Source organism: Phocoena phocoena, chromosome 1, assembly GCF_963924675.1.
Source record: "Phocoena phocoena chromosome 1, mPhoPho1.1, whole genome shotgun sequence".
Lineage (NCBI taxonomy): Eukaryota > Metazoa > Chordata > Mammalia > Artiodactyla > Phocoenidae > Phocoena > Phocoena phocoena.
Genome location: NC_089219.1, coordinates 13,765,521 through 13,793,062, shown reverse-complemented (window position 1 = coordinate 13,793,062; position 27,542 = coordinate 13,765,521). Strand labels below are relative to the sequence as shown.

At 50.8% G+C, this 27,542-nt stretch overlaps 1 protein-coding gene across 1 annotated transcript in view; it reads right to left on the bottom strand.

Moving 5' to 3' along the window:
* The window catches only part of IGSF21 (immunoglobin superfamily member 21), a 243,710-nt gene that overhangs the window by 119,237 nt on the left and 96,931 nt on the right, over positions 1 to 27,542 (bottom strand). Inside the window, exon 2 of the mRNA XM_065891784.1 lies at positions 18,246 to 18,358. Within this exon, the coding sequence (XP_065747856.1) occupies positions 18,246 to 18,358 (113 nt within the window). The remainder of the gene's footprint in view (positions 1 to 18,245; positions 18,359 to 27,542) is intronic.

Below are 27,542 nucleotides of genomic sequence, written 5' to 3'. Positions count from 1 at the left end.
CTGGGTGGACTGTGGGTGCATGGGAAGAGGAGGAGAGGCTTGGAGAAGGAACTAATATTCTGAAATACTTAATAGGAGTGTGGGTTCGAATCCCACTTCTTTAATTTACCAGCTCTATGATCCTGAGCAAGCTGTTGCCTCTCTGTGCCTCAGTCTCTTCATCTGTAAATGGGGACAAGGACAGTACCTTCCCAGAGGGTTGCTAGGAAGATTAAATGAACGAATATGTGAAGCGCTTAGACAGTGACTGGCCTAGGGTCAATGCTCAGTAAACATTCACTTCTATTGTTGTTGTTATTGATATTATTTTCCAGGCACTCTGGCGTGCACTTGCCAGAATGATCTCATGTTATAGCCACCGTACCTCATAGCGGGGTATTATTCCCTTCATTTTCCAGGCGACAGAACAGAGGCTGTAGACACCAGTGACCTGCCACACCCACCGCAGGCTGCTTCCAGCCGAGGCTCACTGGCCAGAGCACTGGGGCAGCTGCAGGGAACTCGCCATCCCCCGAAACACCTCTCTGCCAAGCGCTCTGGAAGCTCACACTCAAAGGACAATGTCCTCCTTCCCCGCTACTACCCAGGATGCCAAAGACAGGTAGTGGGGATTGCGGCAGCCCATCCCAGGTGGGATTTTGGTGGCTCAGAAGAGGAAGGGGATGCCCCTGCTGCTGCCCAAGCATAGGTCAGAGCCCCAGTCTTGTCTCTGGAAGCCTAACAGAGCTGGCCCCATCCTCAGGTCATCAAGGCTGGCAGCCCTGTGAAATGGAGGATTCACATCCACTGACCATCTCAACAGACAAAGAAAATGGCTAGTGTGGGGCTCGGAGTCAGAAGGACCTGGGTTCGCGTTCCAGCCCTGCAACTTGTGGGAAAGCCCATCACACATCTGAGCCTCAGTTTCTCCATCTGTTCAATGGAGCTGCTTATAGCTCCTGTTTTGGGTGGTGCATGGACAACCCTTAGCTTAATGCCCGGCATGATATGAATCATCAAGAAGGATTCGCTCTCCCCTCCTTGAGTCCCAGGCAGCTTCCAGAGAGCCTTGGCAGCTGAGGAATTTCCTATAATATTCTGAGAGCCTAGGGTGGGGTTTGAGCCTCAGGGTGGCCTGGGGCTCCTGGAGGCGCTCAAGTCTGTGACTTGTGTGGGCAGAATGGCTCTCTGGTGCCACAGGGGCATGCTCTAGACAGGCTGCCACAAACCCACACAGTGGTTTGGTGTGAATGAATAAGAGGTGTCCCAAGAATGAGGCTCGGTAATTAGGGAATATGCTGGGTCAGTCCCCTTTGCCTTCTCAGTGAGGCATAACTCCAGGGATGCCACAGCAAGACACCCGCTGCCATCTTTGCAGGAAGGCCAAGGTGATGAGACCGCAGAGGGCGAGCCTGGAGGTTGCAGCCCTAAGCTACACAAGGATAATTAAGTTGACTGGTGTTAGATGGAGGGAGATTACAAGATACATGTTCCCAGGGTTGCGAGATTCTGGGAAGAGGGAGGGGGCCTGTCCGCAGAATGATGAGATGGTGTAATTAGCTCAAAAAATCCAAAAGCAGGACTACAGGCAGGAAGATGAGGGGCCTGATGCAGCAGGAGCGCCAGGCAGAGTGGAGCCTGCTGGGGACTGGGATGCCAGCAGTCTCTGAGAGACGCTCATTCAGGGAGAGTGAGCATGGTCCACAGGCTCAGGGAGAACGTCTGGGAGCACGGCACACTGCAACTCCATCCCGAGCCTCTCAGGGCTGAGATGCTGCTTGGAAAAAATATGAACTGAGATATTTTCTCCTTTTTATTTCAAGCAAGTCCCAGATTCAAGGGCAGAAAGAGGGACAGAGAGCTGGCCAGAGCTGGCCAGTTCAAGGCCAGATTTCAGAATGAGGGCATCAATCTTCACTTTCCCTGCAAGAAACAAACCTTGCATTTCAGAGGTCTGGCTCCCCATTGGGTTCAAGGCTAACTACTCCTGCTCCTCAATTGCATTGCATTCTTTCATCCCAGAGACCCACAGAAAATCCAGTGAAAAAGATTCCATTTATACGGCTTCCTTTGTGGCGGAGCGGTTAAGAATCCACCTGCCAACGCAGGGGACACAGGTTCGAGTCCTGGTCCGGGGAGATCCCATATGCCGCGGAGCAACTAAGCCCGTGAGCCACAACTACTGAGCCTGCGCTCTAGAACCCGCGAGCCACAATTACTGAAGCCCACGCACCTAGAACCTGTGCTCCGAAACAAGAGAAGCCACCGAGATGAGAAGCCCGCGCACCACAGCGAAGAGTAGCCCCCTCTCACCGCAACTAGAGAAAGCCCGCGCACGGCAACGAAGATCCAACACAGCCAAAAATAAAATAAATAAATGTACAAAAGATTCCATTTATAATAATAAAAAATAAATCCTTGGGAGTTCTTTTCATTTGGAACACAAGATATTTGTTCAAAGAAATTATAAAAACCCAATGGAGGCTCAAAATTAGGAAAACCATCGACATAACTCATTATGTTAGAAATTAAAGGAGAAAAACCATATGATTATTTCAATAGATTCTTAAGAAGCACTTAATTCATTTTTCTTTATAAAAACTCTAGGTGAAATTGGAATAGAACTAAAATTCTTTTACATGACAAAAATAGTATTTATTGGAAACCAGCAGCAAGTACCATATGCAATGTTAAATGCAATTCTACGAAAACCAGAAATAAGACAAGGAAACATATTACAAGCATCCTGGAGATTTTAGGCAATGGAATAAGGCAAGAAATTATAAGAAATTCAATGAGTAACAACACCACCAACATTAACATAGTGCCAGACACTGTCCGAAATTCATTATGTGAGATGAGAAAACGGGCGTGGAGTTTAAGTAACTGGTTCAAAGTTACAAAGCTTCTAAGTGGCAAAGCTAGGATTTGAATCTCAGTGATCTGGTCCCAGGACATGTGCTTTTATACATTATGAGATACTGTCTCTCGGGTGTTAGAAGAGAAAGGTTATTATTTGCAAATAATATAGTTACATAACTTTTAAAAATCCAAAAGATTGAAATTAAACAAAAAGCCCATTAGAAGGGACAAGTGTCAGTAAGATGCTTGCATAAAAGACAAACACACAAACATCACCAGCTTCCTTTATTCCGCTAGGCAGAACCTCTACAGCAGCACCTTGCACCTTGCCTGGGACATAGTGGACTCCTGATAACTATTTGTTGAAAGATGAAACAATAGAGAGTACAGCCTCGTTTGGAGAGGCCAACATTGTTCAGCAACGCGGTTGGATTTCTTCGAGGGATCCACTGAATGACTTCCCTCCAGCCTCCATCTGGTCCCCCTCCAGCACGTGCTCTCAGATGCAGAGGAGGGCCTCCAGCATGACCTGCAACAACCCCTTCAAAGCAGAGACCCCTGCCCGTCCCATCTCAGCCTGACACTGTGGGATCATGACATGCTGTGTTCACAGAAAACTAGAACACCATCATGCTCTAGTTAACATATGAAAAGCACTTCCTGCAAGCTGGGAATTGGCAACAGACAGTGTGATTTTTTTGTCCAAATTGGGATGATTTTGAGAGGTTGGTTTTATTATCATCAGTCCATTTTACAGGCACCGACGTGGAGGCTGAGAGAGGTGACAGAGGAAGAGGCAGAGCCTGGAATTGAACTCAGATTTTTCTGCTTCCAGCGTCCCTTTTGCTAAGCGGCCTCTTCATCACTGGTCCACACACTCCTTGGGGCACAGGCTGTTCTTCTTTGGAACACCACCGAAAAGCACAGGGTTCTGCACATCAGGAATCGGGTCAACTTGGACTTTTAGGAAGAGTGGACTTGTAGGCTATTTACGGAACACTAACAAGGCTGGGTGGTAGAAGGCAGCAGAGGGGAGACTGCCACCTCTACGTAGTGAGAGAGGCTCCTGGTGGCCAGAAGATAGGAAGGAGCAAGTGGAGTCGGGGCATGTTTTGAGGGTAGACTCCTCAATGGAAGAGCTGTAGGCTGGGGGTGGCGCAGGGGAAGGGAAGAACAAAAAAGATCCCTAGGTTTTTGGCTGAAGTAACTGGCTGGATGGTGATGCCACTTACTGAGACGGGGAAGAATGGGAATGGGTTTGGGGGAGAAATACAGAATTTTGCTTTGGCTGTGTCAAGTCTGAGATGCTTATCAGATATCGCTGGGAGGGGTCCAGAGATTTGTAAAACTGGATGCAGCTTCTCTTTTGCTTAAAATTCTTCGAATGTGGGCTTCCCTGGTGGCGCCGTGGTTGAGAGTCCGCCTGCCGATGTAGGGGACGCGGGTTCGTGCCCTGGTCCGGGAAGATCCCACATGCCGCGGAGCGGCTGGGCCCGTGAGCCATGGCCGCTGAGCCTGCGCGTCCGGAGCCTGTGCTCCGCAACAGGAGAGGCCACAACAGTGAGAGGCCCGCGTACCGCAAAAAAAAAATTCTTCGAATGCTCCCTGTGGATACAAGCCAAGCTCCACTGCCTGGAACCCCAACTGTAGCTCGTTCTTCTCGGGTCCCTGATTGCCCTCAGCCTTCTCTCCTTCTCCTTCTCCAGCCTTCACCAGTGCCCGATGGGATTTCCATGGGCCACCCTCAAGGCCTCTGCACGTGCCCTTGGCTCTACTGGCCACGCCCTTTGTCCCCTCCTCATTCCGGAGCAGCCCCAGACTAGGGTGGGGTTCCTGCTCCGTGGCTCTGTGACATCCCGTCTGTACCCACAGAGTATGAGCCGGGGTCGGCATCTCGGTGCTGCACCCAAAACTCCGTGCAGGTTTCCTGTGGGTGTTCATTCCATACGTGAAGGAAAGAAGGCATGAGGGGATGATCTGGAGATCTCACTAAGTCCGAGCCCACACGTTCAGACAGGACTCACTCCTCTCCATCTCCAGATATCAAGCCTGGCGTGATTTGATATTCATCGAGTACACCTGGTTAAAGGGGCATGTTCAAATCACTTAAGAAACGGCTTTCCCACACCCTCAATTATTTTGGCAGCCTCTGCTCACGTATAATTAATGCGCCAATTGAAGTGATTATTATAACCATGAAAGCAGGTCCCCCAAGATCCACTACTTGACAACACTTGTTTTGACTCATCTGAGTTACTCCACCATCTTGCAACATAATAATAATAATAGTTAATAATAATAATCAACAAATTCACTTCTTGAAGGATAGTCTCCAGTTCAGACCTTCCACTAATCCAGGCCGCCCTTCTCCCTCATTGCTGGGATTCCTGAGGGCTGTGTTCCACGACCCGGCTCCGGATGGTAGCATCAAACGTTTTCTCAGGTTCATCCAAGGGACGTGGGCAGACGCCCTGTGCGAGGGGGGCGTGCAGCGAGGGGCGCGGGAGGGGAGGGTCCTGTCCTTTCCACCTGTCTGCTCTGCTCTGCACGTTTGTCTCAGGGTAGGTGAACCGTGCTGTCTGCGTCATCTCTGCAGGTGGAAGCTGTGTTTTCCCTTGGGTCCTCCTTTGGTGTTGACAGCCCCTGCATGGATCTGTACCGCTGCCTCTGCAGACAGGTGGCTCTGGCTGTGCGATGATGAGGACATCCTGAGGCGGCCAGCCCCGCCCCGTGCCCTGGCCCTCTCTGTCTCACTCTGTACCAGAGCTAAGGAGCTTCCCAAAGGCGGATCTGGACGCCCTCTGTCAGTTCTGTGGGCAAGCCTGGATGCTGAGAAGGTCTGGCTCTGAGGGGAAGTCAGGCCAGTGGATAGATCCTGCGTCGTCCTACTATCTGCAAGGCTTGGGGACGGTTACTTTACCTCTTTGAGCCTCAACGTTCCCAACCCTAAAATGGACAAGAGTGCCAGCGTCACATGGTTTCCGTGAGGAGCCAGTGGGACGATTTTGTAACGTCCCTGACACAGCACCAGACCTAAACCATAGCGATGGCGCTGATGAGGAGAAGAAGGAAGAAAGAGGCTCCCCAAAGCTGAGGGGTTCAGCCCTTCTGAGGGTGCAGCTCTCGGGTTGCCTGTCACTCGGGCGGAAATCCTTCCCACCCCGCAGGACGCTATTTACGACCTTCAACGGAGCCTAAGGAAAGAGCCTTGCTTTGGAGTCAGAGAGTGGCTTCAAAGCTTGACCCAACCTCTCTCTCTTGCACAACTCAGAGCAAGGTGCTTAACCCCATCTAACCTCAGCCTCCCAGGCTCCGACGTGAGAATTAGCGGGTCCAGCTTGCAGGACCCTTTCTGCCCTGCCCCAGTCCTTCCTTTTCCTTTGGTCAAGGCTCCCTGAGGTCTCTGAACGCCCGCAGCTTCTTCCTTCACGGGAGCACACAGGAGATGAGCCTGGAGAGGCGGGCAAGGGCCAGACCCTGTAAGAGGACACCAGGGCTCGGATCTTTGTCCCAACAGCAGCAGAGAGGCCTCGGTGATGAGTTTCAGGCAGGGCGACGTGAACGGAGATGTGTTTTACGACACCTTCAGCTGCGGACTGCTCTTCTGTATCTGGTCTTACTAACTCCCTTCACATTCTCCCCCCACCTCTCTGGCCCCGGGTGTCTGAAGCCTCCTCTCTTTTGAATGTTCACTCAAGGGTGGGGCACCCACATGAAGCAGATTCCCAGAACATCTACAATCACCCCTCTCCTGGGGAATCTAGAACTTTCTGGATACCTGGTGTCCCACACTTGATGTGTGGGCTAGCCGAGCTGGCTGGAGGCTCCATCCCTACCTTGTCATGATGTCATCGCTGGGCGGCTGAACTTGACGTAGCACAGAATTTCAGAGCTGAAATGGACAGAGTCATCCTGTTCCGGGCTCCCTTGGGCCAGGGAGCCAGAAATCCTTTCTATTGTATTTTTGATAGGAGGCCACTCTAAAGTTTGCTTAGACGCTCTCAGGGGTAGGGAAGTCACCAGTCCTCAAGTCATCCCATCCATTTTTCTAATTGTGAGAAAATTATTCACCTCATCAACTAAGGGTTTACTTCCACGTCACTCAGCCACATCAGGTATTCGCTCATTCATTTATTCATTCTCTAAGCTATGTGCTCAGATACAATCAGGACACCTGGTCTTTACCAAGAAGGTGCTTACATTCTGGAAGGGAGACATTCAACTATTAGAATTAATCCCCCTGTTGTGAGCTCTCAGCTAGCAGGCACCTGTCCTTTTGGGGGCAGTTACCACAATTTCAAAGAAATCAGACAGTCTTCCAGGCCACATCTGTCTCCCTGCTTAACTACAAGCTCCATAAAGACAAGACCCCACTGTTCTTACTCGGTGCTCTGGTCCCAATGCTTGGCACATAGTAGATGCTCAAGAAATAGCTGCTGCATAAGTGAACATCTGTGTCCAGTGTGTTAAGTCCTAGGGTAGAGCTCTGAGTATTTTAAGATGCCTGGGTCATGGTGATTGCATGAAGAAAAAGATGGAAGGGAAAAAAGGATGAGGAAATGTCTCTGGGGGTGACACTGCAGCTGACTTTGGAGGGCAAGTCGGAGTTTGCCAGATGGAGCGGGTAAGGGCGTCGCGGGCAGAGGAAGTGGCATTGGCATTGGCACGGGGGTGGGAAAGAGCGTTGGCATGTTCCAAGAACTGCATATAGGCTGTATGATTCCAGTGGTGGGCCCATTTGGGAACGTGGTAGGAAGCACGGCTGGAGAAAATCAATCAATGGAGCTTGAATCAAGAACCTTGCATGCTGGGCCAATGACCTTGAACTTGGTTCTTAAGGCAATGGGGAGCTCTTGCGAAGTGTGGGGCAGCCATAGTGTGTTTTAGAAAAGGGCCAGGCTGTGCCTGTCTGCATCGGGGTGACTGTGATGACCCTGGGGACATCTCTGAGCCTCTTGGGAAGAGGACACAGTCGCTCTTCATACAAGGACGACACACCCAACCCAGAAAAGGTGAGGAAAGGAGGAGGAAGGACTTAGGAGGGAGAAGCGTCCTGAGCTGGTTTTCTGGGAAACATCTCTCATTTCATTCATGTTCTTTTATGTCACTGGTGTGCTGGAGCGGAAGTTCACCTTTAATTCTCCTCCCACAAGTTAAGTCAGCCCTCTTGTCATTTAAACCCAGCAGGGCTCAACTAGGCAGGGTCGGCTGGAAATCACACTCTGGGCTTCATACAGCTCTGGTGTCCACTGGCTCAGAGGGCCTGACAGCATCTCGGGCTGGGATTTCTACCCTGATGAGGAATTGCCCAAGCCCCACCCCGGGGAGCACCTGGCCGTGAAGTGCCAGCCTCTTCCACCACCCCGGGTCTGTTGGGGGAGAGGAAAGGAAGGGGGGGGGTTGGCTGTAAAATGGGAAAGAGCACATCCTATAGAGACCATCTCACTTCATCCTGTCATTTTACTGATAAAACTCCTGAGGCTCAGAGAGGGGAAGTGATTTGCTCAAGGTCACACAGCAGGACATTTTGCCCCCAGGCCCCTGCTCTTTTCTTTTCTGTGCATTTGGTAAGTGCGGACAAACTCCCCATCAATGCGTCTACCCTGTCTTGGACCTGCCAGTCTACCCTGTCTTCTTTTCATGACCATCCAGTGGGACAGCCTGTTACAGGTGGAGTCCACATGTGCTCCAACAGGACATCTTGTTATTTGGGCATCCGCTCCAACTGTTGGCACTCTCCCCGTCACCCCACCAACGGTCTGGGAGCCAAGAGCCCTTATAAGCCTTGTGTGAGCACCTCTAGGCAGAGAAACGGTCTCATTGCCAGTATCAGACACCTGATCTTAATTCCCCAAAGAGGATAGATTTCTCTGGTCAGAACACCTTCCCTCATGCCAGAGTGAGTGGTGAATTGCTGCCAAAGCAAGCCGTTCCTTTCCCCCCTCTTACCTCCTTCTCCCGTCCCAGTGTCTGTGCACACAGCTGGGCTGGCTGGGCTGTGGCATCTGGACTAAGCCCATCCCCCCATCGCTCTTTCCATCTAAAGCTGAATGCAGTGCCCCTCCCCGCCAGGTCCCTGGAAAGCTCAGGGACCACAGGCTTCCTGTCACAGCCTTGCAGCCCCTTGGTCTCCGAGACCCATCCTGAGTACGACCTTGGTGACCTGCAGGTGGAGGTAATGACGCCCTCCACGTTTCACCCTCACACGCCCTGGACACCTGCTGTTGCTATGGTTGAACCTTTTAGGGGGTGTCACAGACCCCTTTGAGAACATTCAGTCCCTTTCCGCTAAAAAAATGTACGCAACATATTGGGCATACTTTCTGGGGATCCAAGCACCTCCAGAAGCCTATCCACCCCCTCCCTAGGGATCCAGAGATGCCACATGAAGACTGTGGTCCAGGGCCTGTGGGTACCACAGCACACATGGGAGAAGCAGATAAATGAAACTCAGCCACAGACGCAAAGACAAGAAGGATAACTAAAACACCAGGTGATACCTCGCTAATCGAAGAATGTACAAAATGCTGAGGGAACATATGCTGGAGGATCTCTGAGCTCTGCCTGATGAGCAAGGTCAGAAGGCTACACAGAGGATGGAATGAGTAAGACGTGGCCAGGCGGAAAAGGGGATAAAGGGACATGAGTGAAGCCTATTTCTCCTGCACTGAGGGTGAGGGAAATGGCTTTTCTGTAGGCATCTCCTTTGTTTCACACAAACCCCTGGGAGATGCTTAGGGGGAGCCAATCAAGCCCATTGGCTAGATGAGGAAACAGATCTTTACAATTTAATGACACCTGGACTCGGAAGCTCTCCCCTGGAGGGAAGAGGGTCCTTCTTTGCATCTCCAGCCTCAAGTACCTTGCACTGAGCAGGGTTATGTGAATGGCTGTCATCCACAGGCCACTGAGTTAATTGGATGGTTAGAGCTGGGATCTTTCCTCCGAATACCAAAGGCATTGCTGAATCATCCTAGACTCCCCTAAACTCTCTGAGCAGCCACTTCCACATCCTTGAAGAGGAGGGTGATGCTGCCGTCAGTTGCGGATTGCAAGACGGGGCAAGTGTGGAATAGATAATGCCCTTGGTAGCTTATGAACGACATGCAAACAGAGATGGGCCAAACAGAAGCAATGGTGTCTTTATGTTATCTGCAAGGTTTGTCCAGAAGTTCAAGGTCAAATCCTTTTAATACTCAAAACCTCAAGGCTATTCCACAGCTGGTCTTAGCGTTTCCCTCAGCCCACTGAAGCCAGGCTTCTGCCCCCACTAACTCTGAGGGGGCTGCTTTGGTCCAGGACATTCCCCGGTTCTTTTAAGTCCTCCCACTGCAACACTGGAGGCAGCTGACTATTCTCTCTTGCTTGGATTACTTCCTTCCTTCGGGATCTGGGCACCCCACTCTGCCAGCTTTCTTTATATCTTGCTGGCTGCTACTTCTCCATCTCTTCACTGGTTTACTTTCCTGTCTCTAAATCTTGAGTGCCCAGGGTCCACACTGGGTGCTCTTCTGTTGCACCCTCCCTGGGGGCATCATCTCATCCAGGCCCATGGCTTTAGATCCATCCACACCTTGATGACCCTCCAGGGTAAATCTCCTGCCCTGACCTCTCCCCAGGATCCCAGATTTAGCTTCCCCTGCTGCTTTGACCGCTCCATCTCCATGTCTTAGAAGCGCTTGGAACGTACCATGGCTGATAAAGAACTCCTTCCATCCTTCTCCTCCGCCTACCCTCCCAGTTTCAGGAAACAGCGCCATCCCTCACATCTAGCTGCGAAAGCTCGAAAGCCAGGAGCCATCCCGAATCTTCCCTTTCCCCCCACCCCCCTGCACATGTCAGCAAGCCCTTGGGACTCTACCTGCAAGTCACAGCAGAACTTCTTTGCCCTCCTATCATCTCCACCACTGCCCTCCTGGTACTCACCAAAGGCACTGCCACCTCCTGCCTGAACTGTTCTAATAACCCTGCTTCCAGCCTTGCCTCCCATGGTCCATTCACCCAGAAGTGACCTTTAAGTAAAGTTAACCATATCCTGTTACTTCCCTGCTTAAAGCCCTCCAAAGTTTCCTGCTGCCCTTAGAATCACTCCAGACCCAGTTCTCTGGAGCTCAAAGTCTGGCATGAATGGTCCCTCTCAACTGTCTCACCTCATCTCTTAACTCTCCCCCGTTCACTTCATTCCAGCCATGCAGTGGGCTCCCCTTCTGTTCTTTGAACATGCAAAGCTTGCTCCCAACATAGGTCCTTTGCATGTGCTCTTTCCTTTGCCCAGAATACTCTGTCTCCCCACTTTGGCATGGCGGGGTCCTTGTTGCCTTTGAGGTCTCAGCTTAAATGAGAGTCTTTTCCTGACCATCTAATCCCTTTCCATCCCATCATTCTATTATAATTGTATGTGCCCTTATCATTATCTGGTATTTTCTTGCTTGTTTATCTTTTTAACTTCTCCCCACCCCACCCCCGCCAACTCCCCCACATGAGCTCAGGATCTTGCTCCTTGATGCGGCCCCCAGTGCCTAGAACCATCCGACTCAGTACCCACGTGCTGAATTAATGTTGAATGGGTGAGTGGAGCAGCTCCCTCTAACAGTTTCCCAAACACCAGGACACGGTCCCTGCCTGAGCCAAGCGCGTTATAATTACCTGAGGGAGCTTGTTAAACGTACAAAGACTCTGAGGCTCCAATCCTGGGGATTCTGATTCAATAACTGTAGGGTGAGGCTCAGCTATCAGTATGTGTTTACAAGTCCCTCTGGAAATTCTAACGAGCAGTTAGAGTGGGCAACTCCTGCCTCTTTGCAACCAAACTTCCATTAAAAACCAAGAATTGGGTATGCAATAGTTGCAATTCACACTCTGACCTCTAGAGGGAGCTTAAAGCTGCTCCCATCACTCCACCCCCAGAAGGAGGAGCTGTCTGACATGGGATGGACACAATCTATGGTTGAGGGTGGAATACAAAGATTGCAATGGAACTAGACTCAGAAAGATGTTTGTTTCCTCCTTATGTGGCACTACATTTATTGTACAATCAGCCGTCCTTTGGTGGGCCTTCTCGCTGGTACTTTCTCTTTCCTCTTATGTGACTGGTGTGATAAAATTAGGTATGGGACATCCCCCATCAGGGAAAGCCTGCTCCTTTGTGAGGCTAGGGGCAAGAATGGAGAACTGGATAAGGCAGCTCAGCCAGCGTAGCCCTGGCTCAGTGAAGAAGGCTTCTTGTCTTCCTTTATCCCTTCCTCCTCCATATCTTGGAGCTGTAAGACCTGTGAAGGGGGTAGCAAGGAGCAGCCAGGTTGAAAGGCTGCCAGGATGGGCTCCAAGCCAGAGGGGCCAAAGGAGTGATGCAGCCCAGTTCTCTGGGACTTGGGCCCTAGTCTACTCATCACCAAGACTGTACCTGTCTTCTTGCCCTTATGATATCATTAGACTGTAATGTCCCTTTAGGATCATCATTTTCCATTTTGTTTCAGACAACAAAACATTGTGAAGGACTGAGGCTAAGAGAGGGCCCGTGACAGTAAAGCCATTTTGAAATAGCTTCTGGCTTCAGGGAGAGCTAAGATCCATTGACAGGGCTTAGCTGTGTGATGACCTTCCAAGAATTAAATCCAGTGAGTTCACCAGCAGAACCACATAGCGGCAAAGAGGGTACAAGCTTTAAGTATTATCTCTGCCTGTCTGTGTCAGCAAGGCAGGTGGTAGGCTGGATCTCAAGGAACCCTATTTTGGTGATCCTCCCACAACACATTCCACTCTGGTTCTATAATTTCCCTCTCTGGGATCCCTTGTTACCAAGAGACATGAGAGGACGATGGCTGCCATTTGTTCAACAGGTCCCATCATGAGCTTTTGTTGAGCGGAATAAAAGGATTGCAGTGGCACTGGGCTTGTTTGGTTGTAGACATTATCTCATTTATGCGTACAATGTAGGTGGTTTCATGCCCAATTTCAGATGAGGTTTCTAAAACAGAAAGATTAGGTCACTGCCTAAAGTCGCATGCCCTGGACAGGTATGCAGGTATTCTGACGCTGAAGTCCTCTCTCCCTACCATACCCTTCCCAGCCTCCAGGCTTAATCCTTTCTCTAATGGTTCAGAGCAGCCATAAACCCTCACTGCCCAGGCAACCAGCAGAGCCCTAGGGCGGGAGCTCGCCCCAGGCCAGGCAGCATCATGGAGGAGGAATCTCCACCATTAAACAAACACTCAGGCACACGTTCCCCACAACGTGAAAGAGGCGAGACAAGGGGCTCTGAAGTTATTACTCATTGTAGATCTCCTTCTCTCTCTGCCTTGCTCTGTGGCTCTTTTCTGTGGCCTTGTAACCTGAGCCCAGCGCAGCTCTTGGGAACCAATTGTGAAGGAAAGAGAGGAAACAAAGGAAAGATGATAAAAACTGCTATGAAAGGTTAAATTCCCAGGATCCTCTGTGGCTGTTTAATGGATTTCTATGATATAAGCAGACCTTTGGCTTTGCCTGTTGGGCAGGTGACCTCCAAGTAAATGAGTTTAGACAGTGTTCCCTAATAAGAAATGTTCCTTTTTTTCCACACTCCACAAAGCTCCCTGAGTATACAAGGACTCACACTCACTCCCCAAGCAGACAGATACGATCAGCTAGACACAGATGTCCACCTGAAATGGCAGTGAGCTACCTGGCATGGTCTGTCAAAACGTGCGTGTGTATTTCCACCTCTGACATTTGTTCATGTAACAAATATTTACTGAGATGACTCTCCGCTAGGTGTTGTTGATATAATGGGGAAAAGACGTGGCCTTTGTGCTTGAGATGCTCACGGCCCAGTGGGCAGACAGATGTTTTGACATAATGAGGTAAGAGCTGGAGTATAGACCCTCAAAGAGGAATCATGGAGGAGGAAGCGTCTAGAACTTTCTGCAGAAGTCAGGGAAGGCAACATGAGCTGACACAGTCTTTTTGGATGGCCTCAGTGTCTTCATCTGAAAAACAGGCTTAACAATACTACCAACCTCAGTGCCAACATGAAAATGAAATGCAGCCATGTATGTACAGCCCTCAATCCAGTGGCTGGCACAGAGTAAGGGTTCAATAATGTTAGTCACTCATATTAGTATTAGCAGAATTATTGAATGAGTCCCCAAATTTAGGTGTAAATGGATAGAAATGATTAAGTAGAGGATATTATTTATCATTCGTTTTCTATAACCAGGTCCCAACCTTAATGCTAGAATAGTTTGGTTGTTAGGCGACTGCCTCCTACTGGCCAAGCGTGGAATTGCATCCCTACTCTATTAGCTGCTGTATATTTTCTAGGGCAAAAGGAAAGGTATGTGCCTGAGCTCTGAAGAAGCCTGGGAAACTCAAATCTGGGAGGGGAACCCATGCAACAGTGAAGAAAACGTGGGAGATGGTGAAAAGGCTGTGAAGCATCCTTAAGTTGAACAGGACTTTGATAGATGACTAAGATACCAGCACCTCAGGGGCCTGAAAACTTCCTTGACATCTTCTCTGTGTTTTCAAAGAAGTCTTTTGAGAATGATAATCCCTCTTCCAACCCCCCATTCCCCGCAATCCAATGATGGCAGGTTACACAACAAATAAAATTCATTTTTCTGAAATTCACTTTACAGGGAATTTGCCTGGAAAGCTGGCTCAGTGAGCAGTCACTTTCAGTCCCTTGCCAGGAAAGTACAGTACGTTCCAAGGAGGGGCCATAAAATTATTTTTCAAATATTTACAACAGGCTGTCCAATAGAACTTTATGTGATGATGGAAATATTCTATACCTGTCCAATATGGTAGCCACTAATCCTATGTGGCAAGTCTGACTGAGGAAACAAATTTCTAATTTAATTTGATTTAATTAAATTGAAATAGCTACATGTGACAAGCGGTTACCATATTGGTCAACACAGACCCAGGGGCTCTGATCTTGTCCACTTTCTTGAGTCTATTCTAGAATTTTGTCATCTTTTTCTATAATTTGGCCTGACCATGGGGCAGGGTGTCCAAGGTGCAGGCCCTGGCCACTTCCTCCTATTTCCCTGCCCACCTACCCCATCCCCAAGGGGTCCATAGGCCAAGACCTTCCCAAATGATGAGACAGTGTTCTTGTTAACCCCGAGGGGGTGATCCCTTTTGCTTCACACAATTCCATCAGCTCCCCCAATTTACCCAAAGAATCCAATCCACTTGCTTCTGAAAGCTTCTGAAAGCTTAGGATGACCCCATTGGTAAGATAATGTCTTTAGGACCAGAGGGGAGGCTGCTGGGCTTGACACGTGTTTTGGGTCATTTTGTGCCCACTGGGCTGAGTGGGCAGAGGCAACCTCATCACAATGCCCTGCTTTTCCCTGCTGAAGGCATTGGAGACACAGCCCTGGCTGGACCTGTGTAATCTATTCATTTCCTTCCAAGCCGGGCTCTGTAAGCTCTTTCATGAAGGACGGGCAAAGGAAGCTGGGGAGGGAAGCAAACACACGTACAGAAAACAAACAACGCTCGGCAGCTCCCTGTTTGGGAGGGTGGGCAGCTGGGGGAAGACAGAGATGGGGGGGATAGAGCTGTGGGGGCTTGTCTGGTGGGGATCCAGCTGGGGAAGGAAACTGGGGTTTCCACTGCTGCTTCTCCCACACCCTCCAGAAGCCCTGCCCTGGCTTTGGCTCCTGGAGCCCCCGTCTCGGTAAGCTGTTATCTCTCCGTTCAGCTGGCTCCTTGGGAAAAGAGGTGTTAGGTGTCAGAAGGCCAGAGTGGCAGCAGGCAAAGAGAGAACTGACAGCATGGAGCCATTTCCCTGGAATTTGCTTCCGTCCTCTGCCCCATCCTCACCATCATAGACAGGGCATGCAGGGCTCCCCTGGTCCCAGGGAGAGTACCAAGTCGGCAGAGCCCACTTCCTCAGTCCAGCTACAGAATCAAAAGGGCCCAAGTATTTGGCTCCTGTGGGCAATTTGCATGTGATTTGCATACATCTGCATCCCCACCACCACCTTCATTCCAGACGCTCTCAGTCAAAGGATGTAAAATGAAATAAAATAAATTAATTAGTGCAGGCTACCATAGCCTGATATGCAGGGCCGGACACCCGTAAGAGACTTAACTGATGTTCAAAGTGATCAATGTGATCGGAGGCCAGGATGGAGATGAGGGGGCAGTGAACGAGGGTGCTCAGCTCTGGGGCAGAGAAGGGGAAGGGGAATCTGTCTGCACTGGAAGCTGGGCATCTCGTCCTGCCCCAGCCACGTCCCTGGTCTTCAGAGAACACAGACCTGAGCCATGTGGAAGCCTGCTCTTGGTTTCCTACACCTCGGTCTGGCACTGCTGTTGCCCCAACCCTGGTAGCTACTTCTGCAGGGAGATTTTCACTACTGATGCGGGAACATTTGATTTCAAACAAGAGTGAAGATAGTTGCTTCAAAGGATGGGAAGGCAATGAGATGCCTATTGGTATTTTCCTGTTTTCAAGCTCCCTCCCATCTTCACTCCTATTAACTGTTCCCATGGGGTCTCTGTATTTCTCTCAGCAGGTCTCTCACTACCCCTCACTCAAGGCTGAGGAAGAGATGCAGTACCACCCTCAGCAGTGAGCTGGAGTTAATTTATCCCAGTCCTCTGCCAGGTGCTAATGAGATGCTCACAGCGTGTGTCGGCCAAGCAGTTCCAGTATCGTGTACACACACCTCTTAGTGATTCAGTTCATGGCACTATTTAACATATGTCTTGACTTTCTCTAGGCCCATTGATTTATCCAGGATGGAAACCTCTTCTAAAGCCGGGGCCCTGTGGGGATCCAACTGTCGGAGGCGATTCTAAGTAGGAGGGGCTACGGTGCTAAGATGGGGAACAATGATGTGGGTTAAAAGGAGCCCAGGTCACCGCACCCAGCAAAATAGCAATGACCAGCAAATGATGAATCAAAGGCCAAGAAAGGAACCGTAACTACAGGATAGTTCAAAGCAAGACTGGACCAACAGCAAGGAGGGAGCCCAGCTCCGAGTCAAGGCATTGAATGGTGAGTGATCCCCAGCAGGATCCTCTAACATTGAGTTTCCTTGCACTGCACCGTGGGTATGGCAATAGCTTGAAGGAGCAAAGGAACCAGTTCTAGATGCCTCATCACCAAGCTGCGCCCACCCAACCCCCCACCTTCCACCTCCTCTCCCCACTCCCCACACCCTACTTCCATGCTCCTTCCAGAGCAGTTACACTTGACTGTGTCACCCATCGGTTTCACTTGAAGAAAGGGCAACACAACTTACAAAGCTTAGGGAAGTGTTGGTTTTAGATCAGGGGCAGGCAAACTAAGGCTGGTGGACCAAATCAGCCCACAGCCTGTTTTTGTATGACCCATGAGCCAAGAACGTTTTTTTTTTACCTGTCTCAGTGGTTGAAAAAATTAAAAAGGAGAAGTAGATTTTGTGACACGTGAAAATTACATGAAATTCAAGTGGCCTTGAATAAAATTGTATGGGAACCCCGCCGTGCCCTTCCATCGGCACGCTGTCTGTGGCTGTTTTCACACTATAACAGAGCTGGGTAGTTGCGACAGAGACCATATGGTCCCCAGAGAGGAAAATATTTACTATCTGGGCCTCCCCCCGTTGTAGCTCATGGAAGAGCAATGCTCCACCTAACCCGTACCCCAGATGGCGGTACCTGGCTCTGTGCAAACCTAAGTGCGGCATTGCAAGAAAGTCAATGCCAACCGGACCTTCTCCTGAGCCCAGCCAGCCCCGACTCCCTTGTGGCAAAGGGAGACCAGGCTGGGATGCCCAGTCCAGACACATAGAAATGTCTATCGGTGGCTAAAAAGGCCAACACTTGTTTCCATGACCCAAAGCTGGTTCTCCTGTTGCCAACACCTGGGCCTCGGGCAGGTGGGCATCTGCTCATCTTTATCAACATCCCATCTCAGACCTCCTTAGACCTTGGGGTGCCAGACATGTGGACTAGTCCTAGGTGTAATCGGATTAGAAGGCAGACTATGTCTGTAATTTGATTTTTAAGAAGGCAGGGAGCTGTCCTCTTCTCTCTCCCCTGCGAAAAACATTACCCAAATCCTCATGCCCCAAATTCCACCCTTCGGTTCTCTTTCGTTACACTGTAACCAGGGCCTGCAGCATTCTTAGTAACCAATACTAGGTGCTATTGGGGTTTCTTGAACATAAGGGCATGTTAGGGACACAAAAGACGTCAGCACGAGATAGATACTGAGGGCAGAAGAGAAATAGATACCTGGGCAAAAGGATCTTCCAGGAGGGCTTCAGCAGAGGATGGGGACCTAGCAGAGAGCACAGGACAGCTCAGGGCTGGTTAGGGCTCAGTATATAGCCAAACCCGCGAGGATCTCCAGAGAGGCTCTGGGGACTCTACCCTCAGCCCTGGCCATAGGTACAGAGGGGATAGTGGGGGTGACTTACCCGGTACCACACGATCTCACGCATGCGGCCATCTGTCTTGAAGTTACACTTCAAGGTCACAGCATCACCAGCCACCACGGGTGGGAGAGGCTCAATGTTGACAGTCAAGTAGCCTATGGAAGAAAGGAGATGGGGTGGTGAGGGCATGAGCTGATCTGGAGGGCTGGGCTGACAGGTGGGGTGGGGGAAGGAGCCGGCAGAACTGTAGGGGGTGCTGTTCGCACTGTGGTCTATGTGAATGGTGATGGTGGGCCTGAGTGGAGCTCATCACCCTCTTCTACCTTCTCGTTGATGCCTCCCTTTTTGAGAAACTTCCTGGCTCCCATGGATCCCTCCAATCCTGATAACACTTCTTCTTGGGATGAACTGTCCCATGAAAGTAGGACCGGTTGGCACCTGGAGGAAGTGCCTCAATGTATTTCTACAAGATATCCCAGAGAAACGGGTCTGTGGTCCAACACTGCACCTCCATCCCCGCTTTTAGAAAGTCGCAGTGTGCATAAGCTTTGTAGGAAACGTACATGCCGAAACGCATTTAACCTAGTGCTTCCAAATGTATTTGAATATGCGTGCTTATCCATCCCTTAAACCCCGTCAGCATCTCATGCAGCCAGGGTCCCTGGAACATCAGGATACGGTGTTCTAGGCACCCATACCCCTCCATTCCCAGCCTCATAAAATTACTCCTGGTGAGAAGGGAAGAGAGAACTGGGAAACTGGTGTTTGCTTCCTGAACCCCCAAATCTCCCATCAAGCACACCCTGACACCCAAAAGGAGATGTAGTTCCAACCCTGGGCCATGGCGGTGGTGACGGTGGTTGTGGGGGGGGGGCGGTGATAACAGGCTGACTGCCTGGGAAGGAGTCTCAATTGTCTGCAAGCACAGATGATGGTTCTCACCCACCAGCTGTCCCCGGAATCCCTGCCCAGCTCCCAGGAGCTGGGGCTCTTCTCCTGCTAGATACACCCCGGGCAACACTGATGCCTTCACACCAAAGTCCAGTCTGCTGAGTCCTCTGACCCACCCCCTCTGCCTCCCAGAGCCCCATCCTCGGGGCGTGGTGCCCACTCCAGCTCCATGGGGGGCCTCATTCTTGGGCTGGTCATCCAGGCTCATTGGATTGGCTTCCTGCTGGCTGATGTCCAGCCATTGATCTAATGGATCAATCCAGTCTGATTGTCTTAATGAGAAAACTAACCAGAATGGATTTGGGGATTTCAGTTGTGCAGGCAACCTAAGCAGATGGAGCCCAGGTGTCTGACCCCTGCCTGGAGCTTAATGGTTACAACACTCTATGGAAAAAGAAGAAAGAAAGAAGAAAGAATCAACCTAGAGGGGATCAATTCGGAAGCTCGAGGCAGACTTGACCTGTGTGGTCCAAGGCTTCAGGTCCCAATACCCAGGGTAAGGGGGTAAACCCGGGGCTCACCCCCAGGGGGCCTCTAACTTAGACCGAAGGTCAGGCTTGCAGGGAGCCCCACAGAAGACACATGGCCCGTGAGAGCAGTGATCAAGCTAAGCAGAAGGAAGCGCCCATCTTCTGCCCCCTCCTCTCCTCATTCACTCTGCCCCAGAGTGTGCTCCCACCTGCCCTGAGCAGGCCCCGGGCGGGAAGCAGGATGGCTTGAGCATTGCCCTGCCCTCCAGGAGCGTACAGTGGAGGGACAGATTCACAACACGACCACACTAAGCCGACGAGGGTAATGGTAGGATTACGGTGAGGGACTGGGGGAGGGGAGAGGGGAAACCTGGCCCAGGCTAGATGATCTGAGAAGTCCCCAAGCCCAGCCAGTGCCAAACCGTGACAACCAAGGAGGCCACCTGCAGGGGGATGAACCCTAATGGGAGGGGGGACGCTGGGGAAAGCCAAGTCAAGTGTGAAATAGTAATAACGGCTCACATTTCCACGGCGCCCACTGTGCCACACGCTGGGCTCCATGCTTAATACACACTGACTCGCTTAATTTTCACAACAATCCTAGGAGAAAGGAACTAGTATTATTCCGACTTTCCATGGGGAAACAGAGAGGCGAAGTAACCTGCCAAGGTCACACAGCTATAAGTGGCAGAGCTGGGATTCAAACCCAGACCTTCTGGTTCAGTTGTGACCACCACGCTACACACAGCTAAGGATGGGAGAGGTGAGAATGGGCCAGCGAACATTTCCCATCCAGCCCTGGGAAGGATGGGAGTGTGTTGCTGGGGGACCATGGCAGGAGACCAGGACCTGATCCCCTCTGCTACAGTTCCCAGCCTTGGGATGACACCCCTGCCGCCGCCCACCTTCCCAGCAGGGCTGGGAGTCGTGTCTCACCTTTGGAGCTACAGCTAAGATGAGCATCAACCGTCCAGATGGCTGAGGAGCTCAAGAACAGAGAACGGCCCCTCCCACCAGAAGGCGATGGAAAGGACACATTTTCAGATGTATAAATCTTCCAGCCAGCCCAAGGCGGTGCAGATGGTGCATGTATGTGAGGCGGGCCAGGGCGGGATGCCAGCCTGCAGGGTCACCGTTTCTTGGCGAGCCCTGAGGGAATCACAGGTGTGAGTCTGGTGGGCACTGGAGGAAGTGGTGGAGACTCTGGTGACTGGTGGTTGTGCTGGGAGCGCCAACAGGTGTAGCAGGTGTCTGGAGCACAGGCTTCACAGGGGCAGGCCTGGGCGAGAGCAGAGAAAGCCCACCGCATAGCAGAGAGAGGAGGTCCTTGGGATACCGGAAGAGGAGAATTAAAAGGTGGGGGCATGGGGGTGTTTCTGACCCCTTAAGACAGTATTTTCTGGCTTGTTTAGAGAATGAGCTGCTAATAGACGTGTCAGGCAACAAGATTTCCATTATCAACTAAGTGTGAGAAATTCTGGTTTAAACAAAATTAAACATGGTCCTTCCCTTCAAAATGTCTCAGAAACTTTCTCTCCTTCCTTCTATCTGTCTTGCCTTCTTCCGTAAAAATTATTGAGAATCTATTCAGTACCAGGCACTGTTCCAGGCACTAGGGATACAACAGTGAAAACAGGCAGGTCCTGCTCTTGGCAGCCGATGGTCCAGCAGAGGAGATGATAATCAAAGGAACAAATGATGGGAAGTATGTCAGGTGGTGATAAGTGTAATGAAGAAAAGCAAATCAGCGTACAGCAAGGGAGAGTTATGGGGGAGGGGTTGCTCTGGACAGGGCACGACCCAGGAGGCTCCCTTGAAAGGGCGAGAATAAAGGAAAGTGTGAGCCATGTGTGACTCTAGAGGGAGAGAATTCCAGATGGAAGACGCCACACGTGCAAAGGCCCTGAAGCTGGAGTGTGCTTGTGATTCTCCAAACTTGGGCGGTGGTGGGAAACTTTTTTGTAGCATTGTACACTCTGGAGCCCATTGTAGGATTAGAACCAGGGCCAGCACAAGGGTGGGGCAAGTGAGATGCCTAGGGTGCCAGGCTTAAGGAGGCACTCACTCCCACTGCAGGACCCTGAGCCTCATTTGCCACTTCCTAGCTCCTACCCTGCTAGAGTCCTTTGGAACAAACACTAGGAAACACCTCTCTTGGGAAGTGACTGTGTCTCTCATTCCCGAGGTCCTTGAAGTCACAGAGGGAGGGGGATGGGGGTGAATCGCTCCGAGCTGAGGTCTCTCCTCTTCTCAGCTCCCCTGGGAGGGGCGGAGGAGGGCGTGGCAGGCCGCAGAGCAGGCAGGAGACCTCAGCTTTAAGGACTAAAACCTCCTTCCCTGGGCGCATGGCACTTTCTAGTTTTTCCCGGAACCTTCACTCGCATTTTCCCACCGGCTCTTGGAACAGCCTGCGCGTGTCTTCCTGGTAAGACGCGGCGATTACTGAATATGTCGCGCTGGGGTGTAATTGTCTGTTTGCACATCTGCCTCTCCTTCTGGGATGTGAGTTTCATTAATACCAGTAGAGTATTAAAATGAGAATATGAGTGATGCTTTTTTGAGCTTTCTTCTGGGCGGGCGGTCTCAGTGCTCACGTCACCCTGTGAATATTTCTGTCACAAAGGAGGAACGGCTGTTCATGGGGGTGAAGGGCCTGGCTCAGTACCACTGCCGTGTAAGCAGCAAAGCCGGGATCTGAACCCAGATCTGTCCGAGTTCGAGCGAGGCCAAGCTGTCCACCACGTTTGCTGCCGCCGCAGCAGAGTCACGGGACTTGCTGAGGTCATGTGAGGATTCGGGGTGTTGCCCGCCATTGGCCGCTGCATTGACTATATCCTCATCAGAGGCCTGGCTCTCAGATGGGGTAGATGATGATGGAGAGAGGGAGTCTGCAGACACAGAGGTCCGGGGTGAGATCAGGTCCCAGCGAGGGATGGGGGCAGAGGGGAGACCCCATTCCCTCCAGGCTCGAGAGTCTCACAGTGAACTGTGGGATCCCCGGACCTTTCCTACCCAAGGCCAGGACAAGCCCGCATGGACTCTAAGTCTTGGGTTTGGAGGTAGGATCACTGGCCCGGGGAGGGAGGGAGAAGCAGGTGGCAGGGTGATTTTCTGACATAGGTACCAGGCAAGGATTGCATCAGCCCTAGTCGACACCTGGATCACAGGTGAGAACTCTCCTTCCCAGAAACAGACACACAGGAGAGGGGATAACAAGAGTTCATGGCCAAGGAGTTTTTTGCAAAAGAAAAACACAGGGAAAGTTCTCCTCTAGGTCTAACATTCCTCCAGCTCCTTTTTCACAAAATCCCATCATCTTCCGAAGATCCCGTGTTGGTTCTTTCTCTGAAAATACCCTCCTCCTCACTTTCCTTGCTTCTCCCACCCACACGCTTCCAGCAAATCTGAAGCTAGTTATCTGTTCAAGTTACTAGCCCCACCACTCAGTCTTGACCTGGGCAAGTTAGGTGGCCTCCATGGGACTCCGTTTCCCCATGTGTAATGTAGACATGGGAACAATCACAGGGTCCAACATGGTGGAGCATGTGCTAGGAGTTCGTTCATCACAAGCCCTGCCCACAAGGAGGTGAGGCATCCCCATGCTTCCTCGTCCCCCAGTCCCCACTGTCCAGTTGGGGAAGGACGGTCCTGGGATGGAAGTGGGAAGAGTGGGGTCTGACATGGGAAGCTGGTCAAGGAGTAGGAGATTCAGGAATGTCCAGCTCAGCCAGACATCCCATCTGGACCGGGATCGGAGCCAGAACACCCACCAGGAATCCTCTCTACAAAGCAGAGGACAGAAAACCAAAGGGAGGAGATCCAAAAAGCCCCATGCTGCCAGGATCCCTGAATCAAGCCCCTGGGCTGGTGAGAAGGGGCCGCTGAGCAGGCAGGGGTGGGGAGAGATGGGCTCATCCACCAGCCAGGAGGCAGTGAATCCAGTCGAAAGAGCACAAGAAACGTGAGTTGTGGGCTCAGCTGTGCTGCCAACCAGCTCTGGCACCTCAGGCGGGTTGCCCCTCTCTCTGGGCCTCAGTTTTCACATCTGCAAAATGAGGGGTGAACTGCATTTTCGGGGTCTTCCAGCTCTGATCAACCCCATGTCAGATGTTAACTGAGCCTGAATCCTGACGCCATCGTTGCCTATACAACTCAACGCCATTGCTCCGAGAAGCGAACCTGTCAATGAATCAGCCACCAGCTAAAGATGGAGCTCTGTCTTTCTCGGCATTAAATTTGCCACCAATCAGCGTCGATGCGTAAGCCCTCCCCCCGCCGCCACCAAGCACCCTATCAAGAAGCTGGATCAGGAGTGGAAACGGGTTCAACTTAACTAAGCAGTTCATTACCCTGAATGGGGCCATCACTCTTCCCCTCTATCGCTGACAGCAGTTACACCACTCCTGTAAAGGTAATTTTAGCCGGGCTTCCCTGGTGGCGCAGTAGTTGAGAGTCTGCCTGCCGCTGCAGGGAACACGGGTTCGTGCCTCTGGACGGGGAAGATCCCACATGCCGCGGAGCGGCTGGGCCCGTGAGCCATGGCCGCTGAGCCTGCGCGTCCGGAGCCTGTGCTCCACAACGGGAAAGGCCGCAACAGTGAGAGGCCCGCGTACCGGAAAAAAAAAAAAAAAAAAAGATACCTTTAGCAAAATCGCAGGCAATATTTAGCAGCCAGGCACCCTCCTGAGGTGGTGATGACAAATAGTTTCTCTATCTGGAAACTCTCTTTGCAATATCCCAGCATAGCTCCTTTCCAGCTCAGGGAGGATGTTTCTAGAGGGCTGGCTCATGTCTGGCCCCAGGCTAGACGGGAGTCAGAGACGGTTTCCATGGGAGGCCTACAGGTAGTGAAAAGAGGCATGAGTTATACTAGGGTGACCAGGTGTCTCAGTCTCCCCTGGGACCCAGGGGTTTCCTGGGACAGGTGCTTTCAGTGTTAAAACTAGAAAGTCCCTGGCAAACCAAGACAAGTTGGTCACCATAGTTACAATCCCACCATGGTCCACGATGGCTAAACCGCTAGACCCCTTCACCTATTTCAATCAGAAGGTAAGGATAACAATCTGTCCCCACTATAAGGATTAGTGAGAGTAAATGCTGCCCTCCCCACTGGTACTTGCCTCCTTGTGGGTGTCCAGTAGATGATGGTGCTACTTAAGTATGTAACTTGTGAGATTAGGATTTGTCTTGGGCTTCCTGCACCCATGGATGCCCTTCAATCATCTTCCACCAGCAGCCAGAGAGCTTTCTCTAAAAGGCATGCCATGGCCTTCATAAGGGCCTTCAGAGCTTCTCATTGCTCCGCTAAAAGAGGCGCAGATGCTCTCTGGGGTGATCTGGCCCAGGCTTGGCTCTCACCCCCTATCCAGGTCCTGCTGTGTTCTGCTCTTCCTCGCATGCAGCCTCGGTCTCCCCTCTGGGCCCCAGCACAGGCTGTCCCCTCTTTCTCAAGCCCTTACTCTTTGCTTGGGTAACTCTGTTCATCCTTCAGGGATTCATGGAAATCTCACTTCCTCAAGAAAAGTATCCTGGACTCTCCAGGTTATCACAGTTCCCCAAATACCCCTCCCTTCCTACCACTTAGGACACTGAAAATGACTTGTAACGATGTGTTCATTGTACATTCTCAGTGCACAAGGCCACTACCTCTTTCTGTTTGCCATGTTACTTGTGTGCCTAGAACAGTGCCCAGATCCGAGCATGTGTTGAATAAACACGTTAATTCTGCCCATCCTCTAGGCTGTTCTATAGTTAGAGTGGGTGGTATCCCCAGGAAGGCCTTTTCAGAAGCACCTCTTCCCTGTGGCGCAGCCCAAGCTCAGGGCCGCCGTGACCCCAGGTGCCTTGAGAACCTGCCTCTTGGATCACATCTGCTTGGGTCGATGTTGGTATTCCTGCAGAGTGTGCTCTAAGGCTCCTCACAGAGGTCAGGCAGAACTCTGTCCAACAGGGGAAGTCACCACTGGGCGGTGAGTGGCTGCCCCATCAAGGATGGTAGGACAGAGGACCTAAGGAGTGAGTCAGCAGACAGCACAGGGGCAGAGCAAAGACCACAGGCAGCGGAATCCATGGACAGCGCCACTGGCTGAACCAGCAGGGCCCTGGGGCAGGAAGGCGGGCGTTCACCCGAGCAGGGTGACTGCCAGAGCTGCAAGGCTCAGAATCAGGGCACAGAGGCGCTGCTGCTGCAAAGGAATGATGTCCTGCTTCTCCTGGGAACACTGGGCTGAGCTGGGGTCCTGTCTCCGTCGCTTCTCCCGGTAGCCTCCCTACCAGCAGAGGTAACCAGGTAGCTTGTAGCAGATGGGTTAGGAACCCCTAACATAGAGCACCACGTTACTGCTTGATGAACCACTCGGACGTCCTTTGGCCTCCCAAATGAACAGGTCCAAAACTGAAGTGATGTGTCCCCCTCCTTCTCCCCAGTTCGGGGAACACCAGCAAGGCCCGCAGGCTCTACAGAATAAATCCGGAATTGAACTCTACTCTACCTCCCTGGGCCCAGCCGCTGTTTACTGCTGGTCTATTGCCCTGTCTCCTAGATGGTCCACCCACACTCACCTTTGTCCCTGCCCACCCCTCTGATTTCATCTCCCTTCACCCTCTCCCTCATTTACTCTACCCACACACAAGGAACCCTGCTGATCCCTGAATACTCTGAACACATCCCCACCTCAGGGCCTTTGCACCAGCTGCTCCCACCTCCCAGAACAATCTCTCCCCAGACACCCACTTGAATTGGCTCAAGTCCTCAATTCTTTCTCTGCTCAAATGCCTCTGCTGTGGAGAGACCTTTTCTAATTATCCTATCTATATAAAACAGCATCATAGTGATTCTCTAACTCTTTACCCTGCTTTATTCTTTTTTAAATATCTATTACTGCGGTGAGTGGCTGATACATGTTTATTTGTTTATTGTCTGCTGATATATCTCCCCCCCCCCCACTCCCATACCCAACTGGGTTGCAAGCTCCATGAGAGCAGAGACTTTGTGTGTGAATATACGTGAGTGTTTCAACCTTTTTCTTTTTCCTGTTGTTCAGATTGGATCATTTCTATTGATCTATTTCAAGTTCACTGACTCTTTCCTGTCCTCTCTATTCTGCTACTGAGTCAATCCAGTCAGTTTTTAAGTTTCATTTATTGTATTTTTCATTTCTAAAATTTCCACTTGGTTCTTCTTTATAGCCTTTATTTCTTTGCTGAGTCTTTCTATTTTATTATTTTTTTCAAGACGATTTGTGATTGTTTGTTCAAGTATTTTTGTTACTTTAAAGTCCTTGTTAGATAATCCCAGCATAGGTGTCAATCTCCTCATTGGAGTCTATTGATTGTCTTTCCTGTGAGTTGAGATTTTCGTGGCTCTTTGTATGTCGTGTGATTTTACTTTGTATCTTGAACATTTTAAGTATTACTTTGTGAGACTCTGGGTCTTGTTTATATCAGTTCTTTTAGTAGTTCTTTTAATTCTGATGTTCTTCCCCAAACTGCCTGCTAGTATTTACATATCAGATTTTTCAAATAGGTGTCCATACACTCTGTCCAGGTCTTATAGTTGAATTAATGGAAGATAAAGGGAGGCTGTTTATCTCACCATAGCCAGAAGTCCTTGAGTTTGTGGTTTTTAATCACTACTTTATCTCTTAGAAATTAGAACAGGTCCCGGCACTTAATAATAGCTCAATAAATATGTATTAGGGCCTTCCCTGGTGATCCAGTGGTTAAGAATCCATCTTGCAATGCAGGGGATGCTGGTTCGATCCCTGGTCAGGGAACTAAGATCCCACATGCTGCAGGGCAACTAAGCCTGCGTGCCGCAACTACTGAGCCCGTGTGCTCTGGAGCCTGCATGCCACAACTACAGAGCCTACACACCGCAACTAAGACCCGATGCAGCCAATAAATAAATAAATAATTT